Below are 24,500 nucleotides of genomic sequence, written 5' to 3'. Positions count from 1 at the left end.
TGTCAGTTACATAGACGATGATGTGGGCTCGACAGCCGTTCTTCCAAGTAATTTTCATGGACATATTGGAGCGCCACGGTGAAAAATCCTCGTGTAATTTAGCTGCAATGTTTTGTTAACTTGGTTTATTTTCTTGAGGCTTTTATGATACACGACAAAAGCCAAACCAGCCTAGCAGGAACTCGAATCAGACACGCAGGAAGTGACCAAATGGTCAAGTCAACTATCGTCCTTGAATTGAAGGTAACTACTATTACTCATTCGGCAGAGTCGGAAATTTCAACAATAAGACGTAAAAACAAAAAAACTGGATGGGAAATTATCAACGCCGGAAACAATGCCGTGGCTTTTTTTTTTTTTTTTTATACATTCCAAATTCGCCATTTTTTTTTTTATTTAATCCACGTATTTTTGTCCTAGATAATTGAGTTGCTTTAGATTACGTTGCGACCTGTTGGTCTACGCCTCAATTTTCATATTGCGTACACCAATTTTTTGAGAATGTGTGTCAATAACGCTGGGCAAAACCTAAAAGAGACTCTAATTATCTTAATTGATCTAGTTATACAGCAGTTTGGAGACGTTGTATGAAAAAAAAAACAACGAAGGAATCACGAAAAGGTCCGTTATTCAGACAACCGTCCAAGCCATAGAGACAAGGCGGATTGCAAGGACGTTGGAGTGCACTCACCTTTTTATTGAAGTCGAAAGCAAAAAGAAAATAGAGGTACACCTTTTTTTTTTTTTCTACAACGCCCCAAGAAAATTGCATTCTTATTGTATACTCGACCCTTCCGACTGAATTTTTGTTTTTCGTATAAAGCCAAAAGAAAACGACTTAACGGATTTAATAATAACGTTCACCTTGTATTTTTGCTTTGTTTTTTACAATTTTTTAAGTTTTATCCAGGACGAACGATAAAGGAAAAAAAAAATGACGACTCGTATGTGATGGTCTGAACAATTGGCGATGAAAGAGCAGAAGACAATAGTAGGGCGAAAAACGAGACATGAAATCTTTATGCTGGCTCCTCTTGGTGCTGTAAAAAGACGTTATCAGATTACTGGCGTATACATAATATTCGTTTTTTACTTCTTAGGATGTTGAACTGCAAACAACTGATAAAACCATAATGCTGGCTCGATGACCAGCCCTGTTTGGCGCTACCTTATACGGCGGGACCTGATTCTTCTACCTTGACAACAGCAGGTTCGTCTACAACGATAGTAGCAGGTTCATCCGCTATCAATACGGCGGGTGCTTCGTTTACAACAACTATTTCGTCTGCAACAACTGCAGATTCAGTGGCCGCAGGTTCATCCGCAACAACAACGGTGGGTTCCTCTACGACGATGGCAGCTTCAGCTACTACGACGGCTGCAACCTGCTCAGATTTTTCTTCGACCTCTGTCTTTGTAGATTTCTTTTCACTTTCAGGATGGCACACTTTGCTGGACGCATCGTCGTCAGCCAGGACGGTGGCCGGAGCTTCGGAAACGGCTTTGGTTATCACTTGATCCGCTTGGACATTTTGCGCCGTTGTTTCCACCGCTTTGACTTCTTCAGCCTTTTTGGCCTCTTCGGTTGTGGCTGCTACTTTGGCTGATTCCTCAGTTGCTTTGGCCGCGGCCTCTTCGGCGGCCTTAGCCTCGGCTGCTTCTTTATCACGAATGGCCTTAGGCTTCCACTGTTATTTTTCCCGAATTGTTTGCGGCAACACGTGAGCCGGCAATCGCGGGGGGGGGGGGAGAAAAATGTAAGTAGAAAAAAAGAAACAATGAAATCCGCAAACGTCCCTTTTTGTGACACAACTGTGCATTTACCTTAGCGCGTTTGTTTTGAGGGATTGGTCCGGCCTCCAGCACTGTCACGCCGACGAGGAGAACAACAATCAGAACCTAAGCGCGGAAGGGGGAAAAAAAAACATCTTCGTTAGTCAACAACAAGGTAAGGCAAACCTTGGGCACTTGATAGAATTTAGGACTAACTGTTAAGTTAATCTCACCGATAAACGCATGATTTTAAGGAAAGTGGTTTGTTTTTCTTTGGCTAGTCGCAAGAGCCAAGCGCGTCGGATCTCGCTGGACTGTCACGAGTCAATGGAAAGTTTTCCTCTTTATATAGTTGTGGACGTTTCCTCTCTCTCTCTCTCTCCTTTGCTTTGTTGAACAAGACCTCGGCAACCGTCTGCGGCTTCCCAAAATGGCCGTTTGGCGTATACGAGAACCATGAAGAGCTGGTAGATGACGATGGTTATTTAAAAGGATTGAGAAAGAGAAAAAAAAAAAAAAAAAAAAGAGAGAGAACATCGCGACGCATTAGAATCATGGTCTCTATTAGGTTTTTTTTTTTTTTTCTCTTTCGTTTGTGAAAGTGACCAGCTGGTAGTTGAGACAGGATGAAAGACGAGTTTGGGAAAAGTGCGAGCTAGCAAACGTTCGTTAACGTACCATCGCCGGGCTATGTATATTTTGTGTTAATTCGGAAAAAGTCCTTGACTACCTGACGTGATAAACTATAGTCATCTCATCAGGCTAGCAGCTAAAGCTATTAGCCACCAAGGACAGGCTAACCAGGGGAGGACGATCTCGTGTATTTTCACTTTTTTTTTTGTGTGTGTGCGTTTTCTCGTATTGGGCTTCTTCCTCTGATTATTTATTAAGAGACGTGAAACGATACTCCATTTTTTTTTTTTTGGGACGAGTGAAAGTGAAGACGATTCAAACAAATTTCAGTGTCAAGGTGTGCTCCGAATACAAAGGTATTGGGATGATACAACGAAATGAAATCATTTTCACTCCTCAAACGAACTTCGATTGCTTTCTCCGGCCCGGTCACTCCCAAGTTTCACGGACTTGTTTATTATACCCGCCTGATAATCTTAATTATTCATATTACCGCGGGTTTTTTTTTTTTTTTTTTTTGTTACGAATGGTCAACGTCCTGCCGGTAGATTTTCTCTTCTCTACGAAGGGACGTATATGTGGATGGATGGAACCTTTAGCGTTGTATTGGGAAAGGGAGTCGTTTACCCTTCTAGCGCAATATGATGAGTTTGAAGACTCATTTAAATCCACACAAGTGCCTTGAACGATTTCTCTTTTTTCAAACAAATTATCTCCTTTATACAAAGGCACAAGATTTATTTTACTTTTCAAAAGTAGGTTAAGGCCTTGACACAGCAAAGACGTTAGCAGAAGAAACACGCGAAAGAGGATTACTTAAGCGCGCCGTTCGAACCAGACAATTATGTATACACCGGCTAACAGCTGACACTTTTACCAACATATTTGCAGAAAAATTTCCCATTTGGGTTTTTTTTTTTTATTTCTATCGTTTCTCACCTGTTTTCTCTTTCTTTTCGTTTTTTTTTTCGGAAAAGAAGAAAAGTATCAGGACACTCTGCTGGAATACGTGTCCAAATAACCGGCCACTATTCTAGAAACGAGCTTGAACATCACGTCGTTGGTGATCATATGCATGTCGTTGAATTGTTGCTTGTGAACTTTTTAAACATATTTTTTTATATGGAGCTTGAATACGTAAAGGGTTAGAAAGCTTAAATCCAACAGTAGGAAAACAAACTAGTTTACCCGGTTTTTATTTGTTATGCTGATTATTCCAAAGAACATATTACCATGTTATTTTAATATAAATTATTTGTTTCAAATTTTGCGTGATTATTAATTCGATTATGGCTTTTATTAATGAGGAAACGAAGAAGTGCGGAAGAGTGGGACAGGTGAATTTCCATTTAACAAATGGTCGTTTAATATTTTTCAAAAAACTACCTAGGGACAATGCAATATTGACGACTTGAGGACCGTGAAAACAATCGAACAAACAAAACGGAGAACTGCGTCACGAAACTGAAATTATGTCCCGAAACTGGTAGATGGCGTTGCAGGAGGTAAACATACCGGTTGTCCACCGTGACGTTTTTTAAATATAAATTTCTTGCTAACATAGACATATTTCTGTACTATTTTTAAATTGCAATATTAGTAGATTTTACTGATAACTCGCCCCGATGTCTAGATGATTTGTTTGCATTTCAATCATGACTTTCATAAAAGACATTCTATGAGATAGCAGATGATAACCCTAGCATGACAAATGTTATGTGATATAGAACTACCCGGATGTGAGATAGATCTACCCGGGAGGAGGTTACGTTCTATAAAACTGAGGTTGAGATGGAACCTGGCAATCGAGCAACGACCTATCTGCTTTTAGACGTCACCGTGATAACATCCCTACTAAGCCATGGCTCCAGAAATTAAATTTACAAAAGTATTCACTAGCTTTTCACAAATATTTTTTAAAGCTTGTGGAATTTATGTTGCTTATAATTACTGGAATATTTTTCTTGTTGTTTATTTCTTCTAGCTGTTCATAAATGGACAGTTTGTTGATTCACAAAGTGGGAAGACCTTCCCAGTTGTCAACCCATCAACAGGCAAAGTTATCTGTCAAGTCAGTGAAGGTGATAAGGTATGTATACATACCACACATGCATGCTTACGCTAGTATAGGTTGCCCCCAGTGTGAACAGCCTTCCCAACTAGCAAGGCTGCATAGAAGGACACAAGTAAACCTAATCTATATTATTCCACACTAGGCTGACATTGACCTAGCTGTTGATGCTGCAAATGAGGCATTTAAGTTGGGCTCAAAATGGAGAACCATGGATGCATCAGGACGAGGCCGCATGATGGAAAAGGTAAAATGAAAATTATTTGCATTTTAATCCTTGTTTATATTCCAGCATATGTTTTACAGTTAGCTGGACTCATGGAAAGGGATATGCATTACTTGGCACAGTTGGAAACTTATAACAACGGCAAACCCTTGAAAGATGCTGTGTTTGATATTTATGGTGCAATTTATGCTCTCAAGTACTATGCAGGATGGGCAGACAAGATCCATGGCCAGAGTATACCAGCAGGTATTTGCATATGCTTGTGTCTTCCTCTTTGTTCACTAGACAGTCAAGGGTAATAGTGGTGGATTACATGTGTACGGTGAAAATTTTGGGTCAACGCGATGATGGATGATAGCCTACGTAATACGGTGAAGGTCAATCGTCGTGTTAATTTTTTGCTGCTTTCTTTTGACAGATGGAAATGTGTTTGTGGTGACGCGAAAGGAACCGGTTGGTGTGGCTGGGCAAATCATACCTTGGGTATGAAATATTTTGTGGATATCATAGAGCAAAAAAATAAGTTTGACTATTATTTTTCAATCAGAACTTTCCAATTCTCATGCTTGCTTGGAAGTGGGGCCCTGCTCTTGCTACTGGATGTACTGTCGTTATGAAACCGGCAGAGCAAACGCCATTGACTGCCCTCTATATGGCTCATTTAACTATCGAAGTACATAACCAATTTCTGCGTCAAATGATTCAGCCGACATTTTGGTATAGCCTGTTTACCGAATTTTCTTTTTTTGTTTTTTAAGGCCGGATTTCCCCCTGGAGTAATCAACGTTGTGAATGGTTTTGGAGCTACTGCCGGAGCGGCCTTGGCTTCACATGAACATGTTCAAAAGATTGCCTTCACAGGTTCTACTGCAGTAAGTATCCATGGTTGTCTAATTCCAATTGTCTGTGGTATTATTGAAAATAATGACTGAAACAAATGTTAGGTTGGTAAACTAATCATGGAAGCTGCAGCAAAGAGTAATCTGAAACGTGTCAGTTTGGAACTGGGAGGGAAGTCCCCAATCGTCGTGTTCCCGGATGTCGATCGTTAGTAACAAAGCAATCAATTTCATCGTTTTATCACATAATGTAATATAATTCTAAACTAGTGGATAAAGCGGTGCAGACCTGTCACGCTGCAGTCTTTGCCAACATGGGACAATGTAACATGACCGTCGTATTGTCTTCTGTACCACTAAATGCTGATCATGTTTCTTTACTTACGATCAGGTTGCTGTGCCGGCACGCGTACGTTCGTTCACGAATCCATATATGACCAGTTTGTAGAGAAAGCTACCGAGCTGGCACGCAAGCGAAAGTTGGGTGACCCGTTCGGGGAAGTTGACCAAGGACCTCAGGTAAGGAGTCGCTGCATTTCATACCTCAGTTCCCCTAAACAACGTCTTTTTTCAGGTCAGCGAGCTGCAATTCAACAGAATCATGGCACTAATTGAAGCTGGAAAGAAGGAAGGAGCTGGCCTTAAAGTTGGTGGACAGCAGCATGGAACCGAAGGGTATTTCATTGAGCCCACGGTGTTTGTAGATGTCCAGGATGACATGAGGATTGCTAAAGAAGAGGTTCGATTGTCCTTTTAAATAGCTATTGCTGCAATGCAATCTGAATATGTTTTCGTTTTTAGATTTTTGGACCTGTCCAACAAATTATGAAGTTTAGCACCATGGAAGAAGTTATCAAGCGCGCAAACGACACGCACTATGGATTAGCTGCAGGCATTTTAACCAACGACATCAACAGAGCTCTGACGTTTTCGCAGGCCGTAAACGCTGGAACTGTTTGGTAAACTTTTTTAAGTGTTAGCAATTTTTATTTATTTCAAACGTTCCATTCTTCTTGGCCTGATATGTATAGGGTTAATTGTTTCCTTCACGTTACGGCACAAGCCCCATTCGGTGGATTTAAACAGTCAGGAATTGGTCGCGAAATGTAACTCTTGTTTTCTGGCTACGTCGTGTATAGTGAACCTAACGTATACGTTTTCATTCCAGGGGTGAAGAAGGCCTTCATAGCTATCTTGAGATGAAGACGGTGACCATCTCGATGAGCAAATTCTAATTTGAAGTTTTTTCCCGGTTTCTTCTTACTCTATTCTAGTTACCTTTTCTTCTAGAAGTTTTTGCTATCCAAAACTTGAGAATAGAATAGGTTCATTAAAAAAAGAAATAGTTAAGAGGGGAAATGTTGGGCATTTGTTGTTTCGTTTGAGGACAAAAGTTAAAAATTATATTATTCAACTTTGTTTATTCCTCTTTCCTTTTATGCTGACCTAATAATATGTATTTCTTGGCAAATTTTTCTGGACTTCTAGCGCTAAAGCTTCTATTCTTTTGGGCGAAAACACCCCGCACATTGGCACTGTTACTTTCTGGTGCATGGCCATTTCTGTTTACGTAGCACCACTGTATGTAGGGCGATTCGAAATTAGAATGCATTCGTTGGGGGAAAGTGTCTGAAATATCTTGCAAAAATTCGACCTAGTAAAGCGACCCATCCGTGTAGTGAAGCTGCCTTGGCGGTCTCATTAAAAAGTACGTCATTCCACGTTCAGGGTCATGCCAGCTCAAGTAGGCGATATTGCAATCTGCTCGATATTTTTATCTTCCCCTGTTTCGTTTTTCTTTACAAGATTAATTGGCATTCCCATTACCCCGCCCCTGCACACATACCTGCATTATTTCATGCAGGTTTTCCGAAACCGCTTCTTATTCGCATTCTCTCAAGGTTATGGGAAAGCCAAACTGTGGCATCACACAAGAATTACGTAAGAATGACTAACGATCAGATGCAAACGGAAATGCAGAGCAAAATGTAACCTTTTTTTCCTATTTCATAACTGGCAGAAGTATTGGCTATCTGTAAGTAAAAATAAAACTCTTTTGGATGATAAGCTAATTTTTTTCTATTAACATCTGAAATTTATCAGCTACTTTACCTTTTTTAAAATTTATAGTTTGATGCCATACGGCACTGCTGTGAACGCGATAGAATTTCTAACTGTTGCGAACCAAAGTAAGTATATACGAGCGAATTTCCATTGGACGGAGTAGCACAGCCGCAATACGCTCCTCCCCCATTTGCTGGTCGGCCTTGCTTCCAGTGGATGCAGCGTTCCAAATCAACCTGTTGGAATCCTTCTTGAACTGATTACCGCCCAGCATAGTCTCTTCCGCCGATACAATGGTAAAGCCAGGAAACAAACCCTTAAACATTCGAACAATTTAACTGTTAATTTCATTACAGTACCGTAGTGTTTCTTATTTACCTCGAGTGATACGGTGACAGACTGTGACAAAATGGGGTCCTCACCAACATCGTAAATGTGCTCCAATCTTATCAAATATTTACCTCCAGCTAGCGTTTCCAATGTCAACAAGTTAACATTGTTTGGTAAAGTTCGGCTGATCGATTGTTGCTAATGAAGCATTAGACCACTAAATTATTATTCCGGGAAAAGAAAAAATTTACTAATAATTACAAACCTCCGTTCTGTAGAGAGCTGACCATTCGAGAAAAGAAAGCGTTGAAGGGATAAATGAAATTTGAGGCTGCTTGTAGAGCTCGTGACTCAGCGAACGCGTCAATTTCATCGAATTTGTACCGTCTCCAAGAATTAGGTAATGGGTACCGCGTACAACCAAACCCGTGCCGTAAGCCGTTTCGTTCAGTGCCTCTCCCACACCGAAAGCGTCATCATATAGGCAACGTCGATGCACCATTAATTCTGTAAGTAGTTCAGCTAGAATCATTATAATTTACCAAATATTATTTAAGGTGTTTACCTAGCTCTCCATCGTGAAGACTAGACCCGCCTTGTGGCCGATCGACCAACACGGTCATTTGATTGCCGACTGAATCTTTAAGGAAGATGTGAGAATTAACAGGATAGTAATTGGCTGCTGTTGGCTCGGTAACGGTGTAAGGATAGGATTCACGAACGTCACGAACTCGTTGGAGAGTTTGACGTCCATTTGCATCGGTGTAGAAAGTTGCTTTACTGGCTATGTCAGTCGAAATGCGGCTGATAATCTCCTTTCCGATTCCATCCCTAACGAATTTGCAATGCTATTAATGCCGTAGTTTGTAAGTAAGTGGCTTTAACTCACTCAACAGGAATAGGCCCAACAACCCAATCCAGTTCAACATGTTCTTGCCCTTTGTATACGCGAATAGTCTGAGACACCCAGGGATTATAAACTTGATGGATTTCCTGGACGAGTTCACCTGATGACAAAATAAAGTTTGCTGGTGAGTTTTAATAAAATTTTAAAATTTATTTACCCAAGTATGTTGTAGTTTTGACACCGATACTGGGAATTGCCGATGGATCATTGCCTTCCGGGCGGAAAATATAAGCGCCGGATGCACGTTTCTCAGCTTGTGAATTGTCTCCACTTTTACTAGCGTACCACAAGAATTCTTGCTTGAGTGGAGTCGTTTTGCCGTTGACTGTTACGGATTTGATAAGCCCAGTTACATCGTCGATTTCTACGCTGACTTTCTGTAACGGAAATATTGTTTTATTGAAATCATTTTAAAGCGGGAAATGAAATTTACCTCGTTAGAAATGGAAAATTTGTTGTCTTGTTCTCTTGTTTCAGCATCACCACTGCCCACTGGTAGGACGAAATAAGATTTGCTTCCAAGTGGAGGTAAATATCTAGCGAGGAAAACGAGTTCTCGTGTAGCGGTGCTTACTCTACCCGGAAGAGCTTTGATGGATTCCGCAATTGGAATCATTTGCGATGGCATAGTATTCCCTACAAATGTATAATTATTTTAATGTACTGAAGCATTTGAAATGATATTTGTTTTGTGTCCCATTCTACGAGTAAATTTTCATATCTAAACCCACAGAGGTAGTGCCAACATACCTAACGTATCGCGAACTTCGAAATTGATTCCGGAGGGCAGTGGAACACGTACGTATCTGTCAACTACAAGTGACATAGAATTGTAGACGTTAATTACGAATTGATTGTTCGTCTCTGATGGCTCGCATTGGCTAATGTTTAGTTGGCAGAAGGACATTTTTGGAAGCGGTGTATCACCACGCACAAGCTCCTTTCTGTCAAACTAATGATTAGTTTTTAGTTCTTTTACCTTTACATTTGGTTTCACTCACTCGAAATAGGAAGTCTGTGTTTTTCGACATTCCTCGACTCCCTTATGAAGTAGGAGGGCGTAGTCTTCGGCGACGTGTTGCTTCTCAGTGCCCGTCACAGCGTCGTGATGTTGCATGATTCCCATGGCGTCTTTCATCGTGAAAATATCACCTGCATTGGTAGCACCTTGCCTAGCTAGAGTGGCATCCATTTGTTTGCAACTCTATCGTAAGATCAAATCATTTTTTATCTTAAGCAAAAAAAAAAGTTTTATTTAATACGTTTTTACTTGCAAAAGGTTGCTGGCTTGTCGAATCATGTATTTAGAAGCTGGACGAGATGTGAAATATCCGGTCCAATAAGCGTGCGAATCACTGCCATACGGGAAAAAGTCGTCCGTCTTGGTTGGCCATGTGATTGCGTGATCGTTTAACGCCTTCGTGTAACAGCTTGGAGTCGAGTAGAACAGGTTAAAGCGGCTGCCTTCCGTCTGACGAGCGTTCGCGTACCTGTGTTACTGGTTTGCTGCTTTATTCATAAATTGGGAGGTCTGTAATTCATATTATACTCTACTTGATAAGCTTATCCATGTTCTTAAACCAAACGTTAGCATCTTGGTAATGAAAATCGCTTCCCATTGTCAAAAGGATAGAATCTGTGGCATACGCATTGGCTTGTTGTTGGCAGTAGTTGAGAAAGTCGGTAACCTATGAAGTATTTTATCAGTTGATGTAGTGTATGAATTTTTCGTCACCTACCCTCTTTTCGACGTTGTAATCTTTGGATTTAGGATCATCAATAATTGGTTCGTCGTTGCAGTAAATATCAAAACAGAAACCAGGCGGTGGCTGGTACAAGTTGTAATTCACGGCAGTAAACAACGAGCTTTGATTGACTGCGAAAGCCAAGGAGTCTTTTAATCGATTCTTGTGCCCATTTAAAATGTAGTCTACCTAGAGAGTTACTCGCTTTCCAAATCATTTCCATGGTCCTTTTGGATGTTCGCTCTTTTTTGTCTTCGTGATCCAGTCGTCCAAAGAACAATCCATCATAACCCTGATATTTCAAACAAACTTGTAGTATCTCATTCTTTAACAAGATTTGCATGTTGTAAAATCTATGCATACCATTTCAGCAAACAGGTTGGCCTGTTCCCTTGAATGGCCGAAAGGATCTATCTGCCAGGCGATCCGGGGACGTCCACATTCACCAAAAGTATCGTTCAGAGCACTGTTAAAAAGAAGTATTATTATTTGATAATGAATGGCTTTGCAAAGTGAATAACATCTTACATCAAGCCAAGAGACATTTGATCAATGATGTCCACGTAATAAGCTGTGGCTTCATCATTCATGCACCAGCCACCGTTGATGAACTCCAATCGACCTTGATTTACCAAGTCTCGTACAATGTTCTTGGTGGCATCGTTTTGCTCTTCCCACCATCTTGAGAAAAATGCCATTTCCACGTAAATAAATCTGAAATATAAAAAGGTGAGTAGTTAACGGATTTTTTTAAATCTGGCTATTATATAGTTTGTGTATATTTAAGTCTTGCAATAGAAACTAACCGACGATCAGGATGGTCTTTCAGTTCATCTACCACCGAATCAATAATGTACTGGACTCCGGCTTCTTGAATTTGGTTCCGAGCTGTTTATTTTCAATGGGTAATATTTTAGGACGGTATAGTTGCTGTTATAAATTGTCTTACTTACCTCCATAATAGTACTGATCGACAGTTTTTAACCAGCCAGCATCGTCGTGTGTGTCTTGTTAGAAACGAAATAAGTGATTAAATTCATTGAACTTTATGCAGAATGAGAAATCTTACGAGCTACGAGATGAACGTTGATGAATCCTTCCTTTTCCAGAGGACAAGTCTACAGAGAAACAAATAAACATGCCATTATTGTTCTTTCTGTGAAATACGTCAGCATGTTTCCATATGGCGCAATTCGCCATATTTCTCTAATTTTGAATATGCTTTTGTTAGTGTACTTTGTTGGGTCTCGGACTAATGGCCCTTTGATAATTATTAAATGTTACGTAACATATCAATGTTAAATTGGCAACCTGGTAGCCACAGTTATCGGCACGTATCGATGGTCTCGCCGATGACTGGTGGATGATTTCAACCATAAAAATAAAACAGACTAGTTTGAGGACAGTGTTGGTCCCCATTTTGGTAACACAGTTGTAACACAAAAGAGATCTTTCAATTACCACGTACCGCTCGTGGAATGAGGAGCTCAGAGCGTTTATACCTGATTTCCAATTGTTTTTGGTCTTATCGCTTATTTCGTTATCTCACTGATTGTTTACGCAGCTTAAAAAAGCAGTCAATGCCTATCTTATTGACACTGTAGCTCTAGATTGATTTGAATCTCGATAAATTACATACCGGTCATGTTACGGTTTCATCGCCAAACTCCATAGACAGGGTATGACAGTTATTCGTAAATCGTTCATAATGCAAAAGTGGAATAACGATACCCTTGCGAATAGTTGAAGGCGTAGTACCAAAAAGAAATCAAACTTTACCATATCCATCCAAAAAAGAATGCCAGAGAAGGTTAACTGATATCAGCTTAAATAATATTGTGGTTTCCTTGGATACAAAAATCTCTGTTTTCCCTTTGTTGGACTAATTTCTGTACCTTTTATCAGTCTGAAGTCTACTAGATCAAAGTATGGAAATAATTTCGGTTGCCAGGTCATCAGAAGGCAAACGTTATTTCACACAGCACTGATACAACGACACGTGCAGCAGTTGAACCGCGTTTTTTCTTCTTTGAGAATATAATGTAGAAAGAACATACCTTACGAAATCGATTTGTCAAAATGCTCTGAATGTTGGTCCATATCACGCCTCAAAAAGATAGTAACAGGTCCGTCTCCGTAACTGCGTAGCAAATAAAAGAATACTTTCGAAGTTTCAGACATTTTCTGATAGAAACCAAAAAGATTCAAACGCATGGCATATATGGCAATCCGTTTTACATAAAAAAAAAAAAAAAAAAACCCCCAAAAAAAAAAAAAAAATCACACTTTTTTCTCTTTTTTCTACCCGTAGCCATCTACCAGTCGGTTTCGTTATTACAGGCATGTAAGCGATTTGAGTTAATTGTATCCCATTAGCAGTTAATTGAGTAGCGTGGCTGGAGAAAAACGCGTGGCTGGAGAAAAACTCGTGGCTGGAGGAACAATTGAAAAATGGATAAGATAATACAACGAAAGGATGGTAAGTATAAAGATTATTATATTGGTTTTCAATTATTAATTATTGTTTATTAGATCAAATTATGAAGCTGCAGGCCCAATTATTGGAACAACACAAAATATTAGATAACAGCAATGCTAAGGATGGTAAGGCCTAATACGTAATGATTCTATTTATTTGCTTTTATTCATTTGTGTTTTGTAGCTCAAATTTTGAGTCTACAAGCTCAGGTAGGGGAAAAGAACAAATTGGAACGGAACAGTTTCCAAACAGTGAAGGAGGTTTTTCCAAACTCATCCCTAACTGAACATGAGGATGAATTGGCATTAGGCGAACACAGTCAGGTACCTAAACTTTTCAAATAAGAATTCAAAATAAGTATAGAATTTTAACAAACAATTATTTATTGTTTAGTTATTCAGTCTACCACCTGACAGTGTGTTAAAGTTAAATTCTGTTAGTGCTGCACTAAAAGAATTGTTAGTAATAAGTCCATGCAGCGAAGGAAGTGAACAATTGTGGGACCGTATTTGGGCTGAAAATGGGTGTGGTACGGAAACCCAGAAATAGCATGAGTTCAACATAAAACATGAATTAGGTACTTTTCGGTTTTTTGTCTATCAAAAGAGTATTTTTAATGCTATTATTTTGAATTCACAGAATTTTAGTGGGGGATCAAGTCAAGTCTCGAAGTGTTACAGGATGGAAGAGTGAGCCTACAGTTGAAAAACACTGAAAGTGCATTACCATTAAGGTATGAGGTAAAGTAATAGAGTATGCAAATTGTCTAATGAGAAGTACTATCTTGTGTGAATGAATCCTGTGTAACAACAATCCTTTATAGTTCTGTCGTAGCTAGAAGCCTCAAATAATTCTGCTTCTCTTGCTAAAGAACAACTTGTCCTTTACGTTCAGAGTGTTGGTGAAGCTGGGTACTTAAATGGCCCTAAAGATGTTTCGTTTCGTTGGCATTGCAGCGATGAACATCATACATGGACTTTTTAGGTATGAAAGAAATTTTCTTGAAAATTTTTTGAATTTATGACAAAGCATTTCTTCTGCTTTTTGCCAACCATGTCTAATCTAAAAAAAAAAATTATCCAATAGGAAAGGATTTTCAGCATACTGGGAACACAACTATCAACAATGCAACATTCTAGGGGTGCTATTTTATCATTCAAGAGCCTTATACAATGATTTTCATCTGCAATTTGTATGGCCTTTCCCAAGCTTCTGCCAGAAGTTGAATCTATAAGTCACATAAGTCACATGAGCAACAATTGAGATGCTTAATGGTGTTGTTTTTCTTTTCTCAGCATAGGTTAATAGTAACATTGGATCTGAAAAGATTCTTGGTTGGGGCAAGACACTGAATAAATTGTATTGATTCGATGGATGACATGACATTTCTATACTTAATTCGGATTCCCCAGACGGTATTTTATATTTAAAAAATTGAAGTGCATATCTGGGCTCCCTTCCTTTCCGTAGCCCCGTTTCCCCTTGACTCGTAATAAGCCCGTAGGGGGTCATGCCCCTACTGTACGGTATATATAAAAACAACATATACCGAGGTTTGGAGGGCTCTGGCCGGAAAGGGGACGTGGGGGTCCGCGTAGTCCGATGATGTGTTCACGGAGAGCGACGTGGCTACCCACAAATCCGAACTAAAGGTTAATCGCTTCTGTAAAAATGTTCCAAATCTTCAGCTCTTCTTCCGGCTTCTCTTAGCCAATCACCGGGTAATCTCCCCGGTGGGTCAACAAGGCAGTGTCTCCCCCTGCCTGGGTTGACGGCAACTTTTGAAAGGGCTATTATGCCTTTTTAAAGTTGCAAAAATAATTGTAATGTGCAGAGAGTTGTCAATAAAATTTTTTTTATAAAATATTTTATTCAAAATTTGTTTCTTTCATTGTCTGTGTTAACCGTGTTCACACATTACATTTATCAACTTTTTTTTTTTTCTTCGCATTATTTGTTTTTGTCACCTTTGATGGTAATCATTGTTTCCATTGGTTTATCGTTTATCTGTAAGTCTTCAATTATTATTTATTACACTCTTTGAATTTTTCCACTTAGATTCAAGGAACAACATGTAATATTTGAATTTTTTTGAAGTAACTTTGTACTTTGTTTTACCCGTATGGGAACCGATCCCCAGACATTCAGCGTGCAACGCCGATGCTCTAACATTGAGCCACGAGATATATCTAAATATTTTATTATCGCATATTATATCTTATCGTCTAGGATGTTTATGTAGTCTTTCACAAGTATGTGTTTATCTTTCTATTTCTTTCATAAGGTTCATAGCTCAGTGGTAGAGCCTTCAGTTGCGATATCTGTTACCCTGGGATCAAACCTCAGTAGATGTGTAAAAATGAAGTAGAATATATGTAGAAGAGTATATTGCAGAATTGCATTTCCTTTTTATTCTAAGTGTAAATGCAAGTCCACAAGTAACTAGAAAAAAGCCAACTTGACATCATATGATTCATGGCTCATTGGTAGAGCATCGGCGCGGTATGCCGAACATCCAGGGTTCGATCCCTAGATAATAATTGAATGCTTACAGATAAACTATGCTTACAGGAAACAATGCTTATCATTAAACGTGGCATAAACAATAAAGGAGAATTGAGAAAGCTAAATAAAATGAAGATGATAAATGTAATGTGTGAAAACAGACAGTGAAAGAAACAAAAGTTGCAAAAAAATTTTATAAAAAAAAATTTATTGACAATTCTCTGCACATTACAATTATTTCTGCAACTTTAAAGTTGCCGTCAACCCAGGCAGGGGGAGACACTGCCTTGTTGACCCACCGGGGAGATTACCCGGTGATTGGCTAAGAGAAGCCGGAAGAAGAGCTGAAGATTTGGAACATTTTTACAGGAGCGATTAACCTTTAGTTCGGATTTGTGGGTAGCCACATCGCCCTCCGTGAACACATCATCGGACTAAGCGGCACCCCACGTCCCCTTTCCGGCCAGAGCCCTCCAAACCTCGGTATATGTTGTTTTTATATATACCGTACAGTAGGGGCATGACCCCCTACGGGCTTATTACGAGTCAAGGGGAAACGGGGCTTCAGAAAAGAAGGGAGCCCAGATATGCACTTCAATTTTTTAATATCAAATACCGTCTGGGGAATCCGAATTAAGTATAGAAATGTCATGTCATCCATCCAATCAATACAATTTATTCAGTGTCTTGCCCCAACCAAGAATTTTTTCAGATCCAATGTTACTATTAACCTATATTGAGAAAAGAAAAACAACACCGTTAAACATATCAACTGTTGATCATGTAACTTACATGACTCATAGATTCAACTTCTGGTGGAAGCTTGGGAAGGACATACAAATTGCAGATTAACATCATTGTATAAGGCTCTTGAATGATAAACTAGCACCTGTACAATGTTGCATTGTTGATAGTTGTGTTCCCAGTACATGAAAATCCTTTCCTATTGGATAAATTTTTTTTGGTAGATTAGACCTGGTTGGCAAAAAGGAGGAGAAATTCTTCGTCATAAATTCAAAATTATTTGAAGAAAAATCCTTTCATACCTAAAGAGTCCATGTATGATGTTCATCTCTGCAATGGCAGCAAAATTAAAACATCTTTAGGGCCATTTAAGTACCCAGTTTCCCCAACACTCTGAACGTAAAGGACCAGTTGTTCTTTAGACAGAGAAGCAGAATTATTTGAGGTTTCTAGCTGTGACAGAACTATAAAGGATTGCTGTTGTACTGGATTTATTAACACAAGATGGTACTTCTCATTAGACAATGTGCATACTCTATTACTTTACCTTATACCTTAATGGTAATGCACTCTCAGTGTTTTTTCATCTGTAGGCTGACTCTTCCATCCTGTAACACTTCCAGACTTGATTTGATCCCCCATTAAATTCTGTGAATGCAAAATAATAGCATTAAAAATACTTTTTCAATAGACATAAAACCGAAAAGTACCTAATCCATGTTTCATGTTGAACTTGTGCCATATCTTGGTTTCCGTACCACACCCATTTTCGGCCCAAATACGATCCCACAATTGTTCACTTCCTTCACTGCATGGGCTTATTACTAACGATTCTTTTTGTGCAGCACTAACAGAATTTAAATTTAACACACTGTCAGGTGGTAGACTGAATAACTAAACAATAAATAATTGTTTGTTAAAATTCTATACTTATTTTGAATTCTTATTTGAAAAGTTTAGGTACCTGACTGTGTTCGCCTAATGCCAATTCATCCTAATGTTCAGTTAGGTTTGAGTTTGGAAAAACCTCCTTCACTGTTTGGAAACTGTTCCGTTCCAATTTGTTCTTTTCCCCTAGCTGAGCTTGTAGACTCAAACTTTGAGCTACAAAACACAAATGAATAAAAGCAAATAAATAGAATCATTATGTATTAGGCCTTACCATCCTTAGCTTTGCTGTTATCTAATATTTTGTGCTGTTGCAATAATTGAGCCTGCAGGTCCATAATTTGATCTAATAAACAATAATTAATAATTCAAAACAAATATAATAATGTTTATACTTACCATCCTTTTGTTGTATTATCTTATCCATTTTTCAATTGTTCCTCCAGCCACGCGTTATTCTCCATCCACGCTACTGAACTAACTGCGAATGGCATCCAATGGACTGAAATTGCCTACGCCAGTAATAATGAGTCTGAGCGGTAGATGGCTACGTGTCGGAAAAAAAGAAAAAAGTGCGATTTTTTATTTTTTTTTCCGCCATTTTTTTTTTTTTTTTTTTTTATGTAAAACGGATTGCCATAAGTATGGCAATATGGCAATCCAAATTCAAACAATTTTCAAGAAAATTCCTTTCATACCGAAAAAGTCCATGTATGATGTTCATCGCTGCAATGCCAACGAAATGAAACATCTTTAGGGCCATTTAAGTACCCAGCTTCACCAACACTCTGAACGTAAAGGACAAGTTGTTCTTTAGCAAGAGAAGCAGTTCATACCTTAATGGTAATGCACTCTCAGTGTTTTTTCAACTGTAGGCTGACTCTTCCATCCTGTAACACTTCCAGACTTGACTTGATCCCCTGCTAAAATTCTGTGAATGCAAAATAATAGCATTAAAAATACTTTTTCGATAGACAAAAAACCGAAAAGTACCTAATTCATGTTTTATGCTGAACTTGTGCTATTTCTGGGTTTCTGTACCACACCCATTTTTGGCCCAAATACGGTCCCACAATTGTTCAGTTCCTTCACTGCATGGGGTTATTACTAACGATTCTTTTAGTGCAGCACTAACAGAATTTAAATTTAACACACTGTCAGGTGGTAGACTGAATAACTAAACAATAAATAATTGTTTGTTAAAATTCTATACTTATTTTGAATTCTTATTTGAAAAGTTTAGGTACCTGACTGTTCACCTAATGCCAATTCATCCTCATGTTCAGTTAGGGATGAGTTTGGAAAAACCTCCTTCACTGTTTGGAAACTGTTCCATTCCAATTTGTTCTTTTCCCCTAGCTGAGCTTGTAGACTCAAAATTTGAGCTACAAAACACAAATGAATAAAAGCAAATAAATAGAATCATTACGTATTAGGCCTTACCATCCTTAGCTTTGCTGTTATCTAATATTTTGTGTTGTTCCAATAATTGGGCCTGTAGCTTCATAATTTGATCTAATAAACAATAATTAATAATTGAAAACCAATATAATAATGTTTATACTTACCATCGTTACCATCTTATCCATTTTTCAATTGTTCCTCCAGCCACGCGTTATTCTCTCCATCCACGCTACTGAACTAACTGCCAATGGCATCCAATCAGTGTTTCCACTTTCCGCAAAGTGCTATCCCTAGAACGTTGCCAGACTGGGGACATAAATCCCTATTTTAAAAAAATAAAATCCCCAGAAAAATCCCTGTTACTTTCATACTTCATGGCATTATAGTAGGCCAGCGCCTAAAACTGCATTGCCAGAGGGGCGTAATACCCCAAACCCACGAATGCAGAATTGAAATGTGTGGGAAAAACAGTGGAAAGTGGAACCTAGCACCGCGCGTGGCCAGCTTACGGTAGGAAAGGGAAAAAAGAAATGACTGAGGCTAGATTCGAAGCGGTCTCCAGCTTATATATAGCTTGTTATATAGCTTATAATATTGTTAAATAATATACCCATATATACCAACTTCATCAACAACAACAACTTGGCAACCCTAATGGTGTTAGATACAAAAAGTAACAACAAAAACTTACGGGTAGCGAATTGGGTCACATATCCCGATGATAAGCTGCCTGCATCCACGAGCCGTCTTTCAGGCCGTGGGGAGGCTAACGAACAGCCTACGTTCAACGATCACCTCTTCTCTACCTTTCAGTTTGTGGTTCGATCTTCAAGGTAGTGAACAGTACTACAGATCGATTTTTAGCCTGGCAAGGCTATTTTTGCCATTTTTAGCCTGGCAAGGCTTTTTTTTTTGGTGTGCCATTTAGCCCCTTTATAGTAGGCATGGCTCTTCTTTTTTCTCTTTTCTTTTCTCTCTTCTTTTTTTCTTTCTTCTTGTTTGCTCTCTTCTTTCTTTCTTTCTTCTTGTTTGCTCTCTTCTTTTTTTCTTTCTTGAATGCGTAGAATCTTGCGTCTTGATCTGTTGTAGAAGCTTGCGTATCTTGAATGAAGATTTGGAGGGAAAGGGAGGGGGGGAAATTGGCGGTGTCGGGACTTGAACCCGGGGCCTTCAGAATGCGAAGCGAAGGTGGTAACCACTGTGCCAGGACCGCACATCTCAAACAAATTTATTTTTCATCGACCTTCGTTCTAATACCGGAGCTATATAATATGTGAGTAATAGTGGTGTCGCGCTGTGGTACGGCGCTGTGGTATAGCACTGAGATCATACGTCGACTGTCCGTGTTCGGTTCTTATAGACGCCATTGCTTCAAGAATTTTTTTATTATTTTTATAAATGTAAATAAGAAAAATCTAATAACCCATTTTATTTATTTTAGAACAGTATTAAATCGAACACATTTTTAAAGCAATTAACCAGTGCCCGTCAAAGCCGAACAAGTTACCAGAAAAATTTAAATTGGCTATGGAAATAAAACCATCGGATTGCCCCATCATATTTGTTTAGTTAAGCAATAAAGATATGGTTTTTTCCAAAAATAATTGTCATCGAACTTTCAACGTTATAAAGCCTCAAGAGAATCACAGCGTTTCCCAATGAACAGTGTGTTGCTCACCTAGATAACAAAATTGTGTGAGAGGCCTCGGGTTCATCATGTCTCAACAACAAATTGTTCATCATGGTTGAACAAAATAGATTCGTAATTCCTACGTATATATTCAAGGAACTCTCCCCAGCTTTTGCAATTGGGTCAAGTGCTTGTCAGAAATTCAGTCGGAGACTTGAGTCTTAAAAAATTCGGCGTGCGATATGTTTGGCACAGACGTTTGGAGGATCAAATGGAGTTCGTGGTGTATCCTAGTCAGTGTTACTTTCTGAAAAGCGATTAATTTAATGAAATAAATAGCAATTTTCCCGGAATCAATATTCAGTTTTGAGTATATCTGGGATATTCAACCAAAACCGATGAGTGTTAGTTTTTGCAGAAAAAAAATTTAAGCCCGACTAAAGAAAATAAGCCCGACTTTTCTTATTTTTGCACGAATATTCAGTTTAATTCAAAAACGGCTAACTTGACAAGAAAATAAGTGGCTTTTTCTGAATCAGCGTTAAATTTTGATTATACTGTGTGATTTTCATGGAATTCCAAGAAATGTCATTTTTGGCCGATTTTGACAAAAGTGGTAAGGCTATATAGCCTTTGCACTTTTTCATTTTTTGCTAAATTTTAAATTTCGCTTAAAATATATGGTTTCGATTCAGAATTGAATGCTTATTCCGGAAATCAAATTTATTTTTCAATAGGCCTTATAGTTTTTAGTTTAACATAAAAACGAAAAAATAAGAAAAGTCGGGCTTAAAAAAATTTTCTGAAAAAACTAACATTCATCAGAATTGGTTGAATATCACAGGATATACTCAAAATTGAATGCTGTTTCTGGGAAAGTTGCTATTTTTTTCATTAAGTTAGTTGTTTTTGAAATACACCGAATATTTCTGCTGCATAGCCCTAGCGCTGTAGCGTACTGGCGCGCTAGCATTGCGTCAAATATGCGGTGTATTTCAAAAACGATTAACTTAATGAAAAACGTACCAATTTTACCGGAATCAGCATTCAATTTTTTGTTATATCCTGTGATATTCAATCAATTCCGATGAGTGTCAGTTTTTGCCGAAAAAATTTTAAGCCCGAATAAATAAGCCCAAGCGCCAGTACGCTTCAGCGCTAGCGCTGGGGAAATCCATCTACCGGACGCAATAATCAGCACATGGTGGAATGACGTGAAATGTCACGTCTAGGCCTGTTTTTCCAAAGCTTCTCGTTTCAAATAAATAGTGACAACTAACCATCGCAAGACGAATAAGCCACCCTTCTCAAGACATTTAATTAGGTTCGTTATTACACCCCCTACCGCCCACGAAAACTGATTTACAATTAATACGTGTTTAGCCTCATATGTCTATTTATGACTGCCACTCTGAACATTTTATTATTATTTATTTGTTACCAATTTCAATAGTGCACCCCATTGCTTATCACTGGCCAGTGGTCACTGAACTGTATGAGTCATAAGTAGCCTATTGGCATTTCTGCTTAATCAACTTTGATTCCTTAATACAGTTTTGCTGCCAGTTGAAACCATAATGGAAGGGGTGGAAAATAAGAATGAGTTAGGTTCCAATGGGAATCATGATGAAACTGATGTTAAATTTAAACAGTAAGTGAAACAAGCAAATTTTTTATTTGGAATTTGTAAAATGTTTGTTGATGTTTTTATGGTTTTTCTATTGTTTCTTGATCTTTTTTTATACTTCCGTAGGCCTGGCGCAAATCCTGATTTTCCTAGCTTTGCCATTTTACCTGTTGATCGTGACTCAGAAGCATACAACATGAACCACGCTAAAAGGGGAAAAGCCTACATCTTCAATCATGAAAATTTCAATCCCAACCTTGATTTGAAAACACGTGCCGGAACTTCCAAAGATAGAGATAACTTGTATGTGAAGCTGAGAGAACTGGATTTTGATGTCACTTATTTCAATGATCTCACATTCAATGAACTTAATACGGAAATTGTGAAATGTAAGTGTCCATTAATATTGATAGTTTCGTTCTGGGTTATTTCATCTAACTAACATGTTTCTACAGTGGCAAACGAGGATCACTCGGATCATGACTGTGTTCTTGTTGCCTTGATGTCCCACGGCGACGATGGCATATTATATGCCAAAGACCAACAATATAAGCCTGAAAAGTTATGGTCACATTTTACATCAGACCAGTGCCCTACCTTGGCTGGAAAGCCTAAATTGTTCTTCATTCAGGTAGTAGTACCATATGCCATTTCAGATTTGTTATGATATCCTTTGAATGCTACCCCCTTTAGGCTTGTCAGGGTGATAGATTGGATGCTGGTACAACAATGCTGCCCAGAATCACGGAAACAGACTCACCCAGCGCAGTGGCTTATAAAATACCCACTCACGCCGACTTCCTTATCGCCTATTCAACGGTTCCCGGTAGGATCAGTTTAACGCGTGTCATCTTTCATAGATAACATATAATGTTATGCATATTTTTATCATTTAGGTTTCTATTCCTGGCGCAATACAACAAATGGTTCTTGGTTTGTCCAAGCCTTATGCTACGTGCTTTCTGAGCGAGGTAGAGATGACGACCTACTCTCGCTAATGACGACTGTTTCTCGAATAGTCTCTATTGGATTCGAATCTAATACGCCTCAAGATTCCAACATGCACCAGCGCAAGCAAATTCCGTGCGTTACCAGTCTTCTAACTCGGAAGATTTATTTCAAGCGCAAAACGACTCGCCGTATTTGAAAACTACGCACATTGCCTTTCAAAATGCCTATCAAGTCTGAACGAATCACATGGATCATATTCTTTCATTCCTTCAAGTAATCGTTAGATGACATTTACTTTTGCTCACTTTTCTATTACAAAGTGCTGAATGTATCAACTCAATGCGGAGGCCGTATACACGGGCAGACAATTTCGATGTGTACCACACACACACCTCAAGTTATTTTGAGAAACAAACGAGGTCGACACCATGTTCGTGCTTCGAACAGAGCAGCAAATTGACCCGTGAAACCCTTCACGAGAATGGAATGGGAGAGGTGTATTGCAGAGGCTTCCTTTTGTGGAAGGCAAACTATGAAACTAACGGCCGGTGGATTTAGTGTCGAACAAAGAGGACTTAAAAGTGAATGAGCACTTAAGCTCTGCCTATAACAGTCCATTTTGATCAGCAGGACTCTCTTCATTAATAGTGCATGCGTCCATTGGCCCCCCTATCGCCTCTGAAAAGGAGAGGGAAATTTATTTAAAGACAGAGAACAGCGCAGTTGGGCATCTTGAACGTGTCCATAAATCTAAAATTCCAATCAGATATCCGGGGGACTGTTTTGTTTCCCCCCTTTTTCTCTCTTGGAAGTCACAGGTGTGGCTTTAATATTCGGCCATAAATAGATTTTCGACTCGGAAGACACCAGTAGCCAAAAAAAAATAAAAATAATAAACGCAATGTAAAACAAATATCTTCAAGGCACACCAGCAGGCCAACAGCCATCATTAGTCCTGTGCACAGAGACACTGATATCCCGTTCCCGACTTGCTATTAGTACTTCACTTTGAGCCATTAGTTCACCGTTGGGACCGGTAAAAGATCGTTAGGAAACCCGTTTGCAAAAGCCTGGCAATTATTTTGCTAAAAAAAAAAAAATAGAATAGACTGGTGTTCATGGGAAACAAAGTATAGAAAGGTAGAACATTTGGTTTGATTTACAGTCCGTGCTAGATGGTGAAACTCGTCCTATATCCTTTGTTACCTGAGCCCTTTTCTTTTACGATCTCCTCCGCGTTTGTTCCGTTCAAATTGTCCGTATACATTCTTACCCATTGAAGGTTCTCCGAGGCCCGCACGTAGACACATCCATCCCTTTAAGAAGAAGAAGAAGAAAAAAATGGATGAATAAATCAAATCGGGAACGGTTACAACTGTCCGCCCAGTTTGTTTTCTTCCAAAGGCGGCGCGGGGTGCGCATACGCCGGACTTATAGGCTTTACAGAAACAGGAATTTTCGCGGTGAATTTATTATGTATTTTTTATTTATTTTCTAGCCTTCTCCTCTTAAACATTTGGCTTCTCCCCCCAACTATCTATTGGATTGCAGCAGGGACTACCGACCAGTCAATGATGAACCCCCTCCCAACAGATGAAGATTTGTGTACTCAGATGTACGATAAATAACAATATAATACGTTGAAATAAAAAACAAAACAAACCAAACAAACAGCAATGATGAA

General features: G+C 38.9%; 4 protein-coding genes and 3 long non-coding RNA genes across 7 annotated transcripts; 3 read left to right on the top strand and 4 right to left on the bottom strand.

Moving 5' to 3' along the window:
- Positions 1 to 846: 846 nt before the first annotated feature.
- On the bottom strand, positions 847 to 2,157 carry LOC130686867 (tol-Pal system protein TolA-like). Its single transcript, XM_057510034.2, has 3 exons — positions 2,007 to 2,157; positions 1,825 to 1,899; positions 847 to 1,688 (listed from the first exon to the last, which is right to left on the bottom strand). The coding sequence occupies exons 1-3, from the start codon at positions 2,016 to 2,018 to the stop codon at positions 1,170 to 1,172; spliced, it is 606 nt and encodes a 201-aa protein (XP_057366017.1). The 5' UTR covers positions 2,019 to 2,157; the 3' UTR covers positions 847 to 1,169.
- A 1,981-nt stretch (positions 2,158 to 4,138) lies between these two features.
- On the top strand, positions 4,139 to 7,614 carry LOC130686857 (aldehyde dehydrogenase 1A1-like). The gene is made up of 14 exons (XM_057510024.2): positions 4,139 to 4,294; positions 4,391 to 4,495; positions 4,623 to 4,724; positions 4,784 to 4,949; positions 5,122 to 5,186; positions 5,251 to 5,376; positions 5,462 to 5,575; positions 5,648 to 5,750; positions 5,813 to 5,866; positions 5,934 to 6,061; positions 6,117 to 6,281; positions 6,344 to 6,501; positions 6,574 to 6,648; positions 6,711 to 7,614. Exons 1-14 carry the CDS (start codon positions 4,268 to 4,270, stop codon positions 6,775 to 6,777), a joined length of 1,455 nt encoding a protein of 484 aa, XP_057366007.1. The 5' UTR covers positions 4,139 to 4,267; the 3' UTR covers positions 6,778 to 7,614.
- A 49-nt stretch (positions 7,615 to 7,663) lies between these two features.
- On the bottom strand, positions 7,664 to 12,083 carry LOC130686852 (lysosomal alpha-mannosidase-like). Its single transcript, XM_057510019.2, has 19 exons — positions 11,900 to 12,083; positions 11,658 to 11,706; positions 11,542 to 11,595; positions 11,395 to 11,476; positions 11,117 to 11,302; positions 10,952 to 11,054; positions 10,778 to 10,880; positions 10,583 to 10,719; positions 10,398 to 10,531; positions 10,114 to 10,333; positions 9,845 to 10,047; positions 9,594 to 9,787; positions 9,277 to 9,479; positions 9,001 to 9,220; positions 8,826 to 8,943; positions 8,502 to 8,767; positions 8,202 to 8,443; positions 7,985 to 8,134; positions 7,664 to 7,922 (listed from the first exon to the last, which is right to left on the bottom strand). Exons 1-19 carry the CDS (start codon positions 12,005 to 12,007, stop codon positions 7,713 to 7,715), a joined length of 2,982 nt encoding a protein of 993 aa, XP_057366002.1. The 5' UTR covers positions 12,008 to 12,083; the 3' UTR covers positions 7,664 to 7,712.
- Positions 12,084 to 13,119: 1,036 nt separating this feature from the next.
- On the top strand, positions 13,120 to 14,413 carry LOC130686869 (uncharacterized). The gene is made up of 6 exons (XR_008999987.2): positions 13,120 to 13,192; positions 13,251 to 13,390; positions 13,461 to 13,644; positions 13,707 to 13,800; positions 13,962 to 14,051; positions 14,154 to 14,413. It is a non-coding gene; the product is annotated as an uncharacterized LOC130686869 (long non-coding RNA).
- A 2,225-nt stretch (positions 14,414 to 16,638) lies between these two features.
- On the bottom strand, positions 16,639 to 17,729 carry LOC130686871 (uncharacterized). Its single transcript, XR_008999988.2, has 6 exons — positions 17,604 to 17,729; positions 17,479 to 17,550; positions 17,281 to 17,420; positions 17,027 to 17,210; positions 16,871 to 16,964; positions 16,639 to 16,801 (listed from the first exon to the last, which is right to left on the bottom strand). It is a non-coding gene; the product is annotated as an uncharacterized LOC130686871 (long non-coding RNA).
- A 764-nt stretch (positions 17,730 to 18,493) lies between these two features.
- On the bottom strand, positions 18,494 to 18,850 carry LOC130686880 (uncharacterized). Its single transcript, XR_008999996.1, has 3 exons — positions 18,773 to 18,850; positions 18,648 to 18,719; positions 18,494 to 18,589 (listed from the first exon to the last, which is right to left on the bottom strand). It is a non-coding gene; the product is annotated as an uncharacterized LOC130686880 (long non-coding RNA).
- A 2,585-nt stretch (positions 18,851 to 21,435) lies between these two features.
- LOC130686865 (caspase-1-like) lies at positions 21,436 to 23,196 on the top strand. The gene is made up of 6 exons (XM_057510032.2): positions 21,436 to 21,562; positions 21,793 to 21,889; positions 21,992 to 22,254; positions 22,321 to 22,496; positions 22,559 to 22,691; positions 22,762 to 23,196. The coding sequence occupies exons 2-6, from the start codon at positions 21,816 to 21,818 to the stop codon at positions 23,010 to 23,012; spliced, it is 897 nt and encodes a 298-aa protein (XP_057366015.1). The 5' UTR covers positions 21,436 to 21,562; positions 21,793 to 21,815; the 3' UTR covers positions 23,013 to 23,196.
- Positions 23,197 to 24,500: the final 1,304 nt, after the last annotated feature.

This window comes from Daphnia carinata, chromosome 2 (genome assembly GCF_022539665.2).
Source record: "Daphnia carinata strain CSIRO-1 chromosome 2, CSIRO_AGI_Dcar_HiC_V3, whole genome shotgun sequence".
Lineage (NCBI taxonomy): Eukaryota > Metazoa > Arthropoda > Branchiopoda > Diplostraca > Daphniidae > Daphnia > Daphnia carinata.
The sequence above is the reverse complement of the archived record's forward strand: the minus strand, read 5'-3'. Positions and strand labels throughout refer to the sequence as shown.

Coding starts and splice junctions, on each gene's coding strand:
- LOC130686867 (XM_057510034.2), bottom strand. Junction 1,689..1,824: donor CTCAAAACAAACGCGCTAAG/GTAAATGCACAG, acceptor GAAAAATAACAG/TGGAAGCCTAAGGCCATTCG.
- LOC130686857 (XM_057510024.2), top strand. CDS start 4,268: ATGGCTCCAGAAATTAAATTTACAAAA. Junction 4,496..4,622: donor AAGTCAGTGAAGGTGATAAG/GTATGTATACAT, acceptor ATTCCACACTAG/GCTGACATTGACCTAGCTGT. Junction 5,751..5,812: donor CGTGTTCCCGGATGTCGATC/GTTAGTAACAAA, acceptor ATTCTAAACTAG/TGGATAAAGCGGTGCAGACC.
- LOC130686852 (XM_057510019.2), bottom strand. CDS start 12,007: ATGGGGACCAACACTGTCCTCAAACTAGTCTGTTTTATTTTTATGGTT. Junction 9,221..9,276: donor AATTTTCCATTTCTAACGAG/GTAAATTTCATT, acceptor TTTCCGTTACAG/AAAGTCAGCGTAGAAATCGA. Junction 8,444..8,501: donor TCTTCACGATGGAGAGCTAG/GTAAACACCTTA, acceptor AACTACTTACAG/AATTAATGGTGCATCGACGT.
- LOC130686865 (XM_057510032.2), top strand. CDS start 21,816: ATGGAAGGGGTGGAAAATAAGAATGAGTTAGGTTCCAATGGGAATCAT. Junction 21,890..21,991: donor ACTGATGTTAAATTTAAACA/GTAAGTGAAACA, acceptor ATACTTCCGTAG/GCCTGGCGCAAATCCTGATT. Junction 22,497..22,558: donor CTAAATTGTTCTTCATTCAG/GTAGTAGTACCA, acceptor TACCCCCTTTAG/GCTTGTCAGGGTGATAGATT.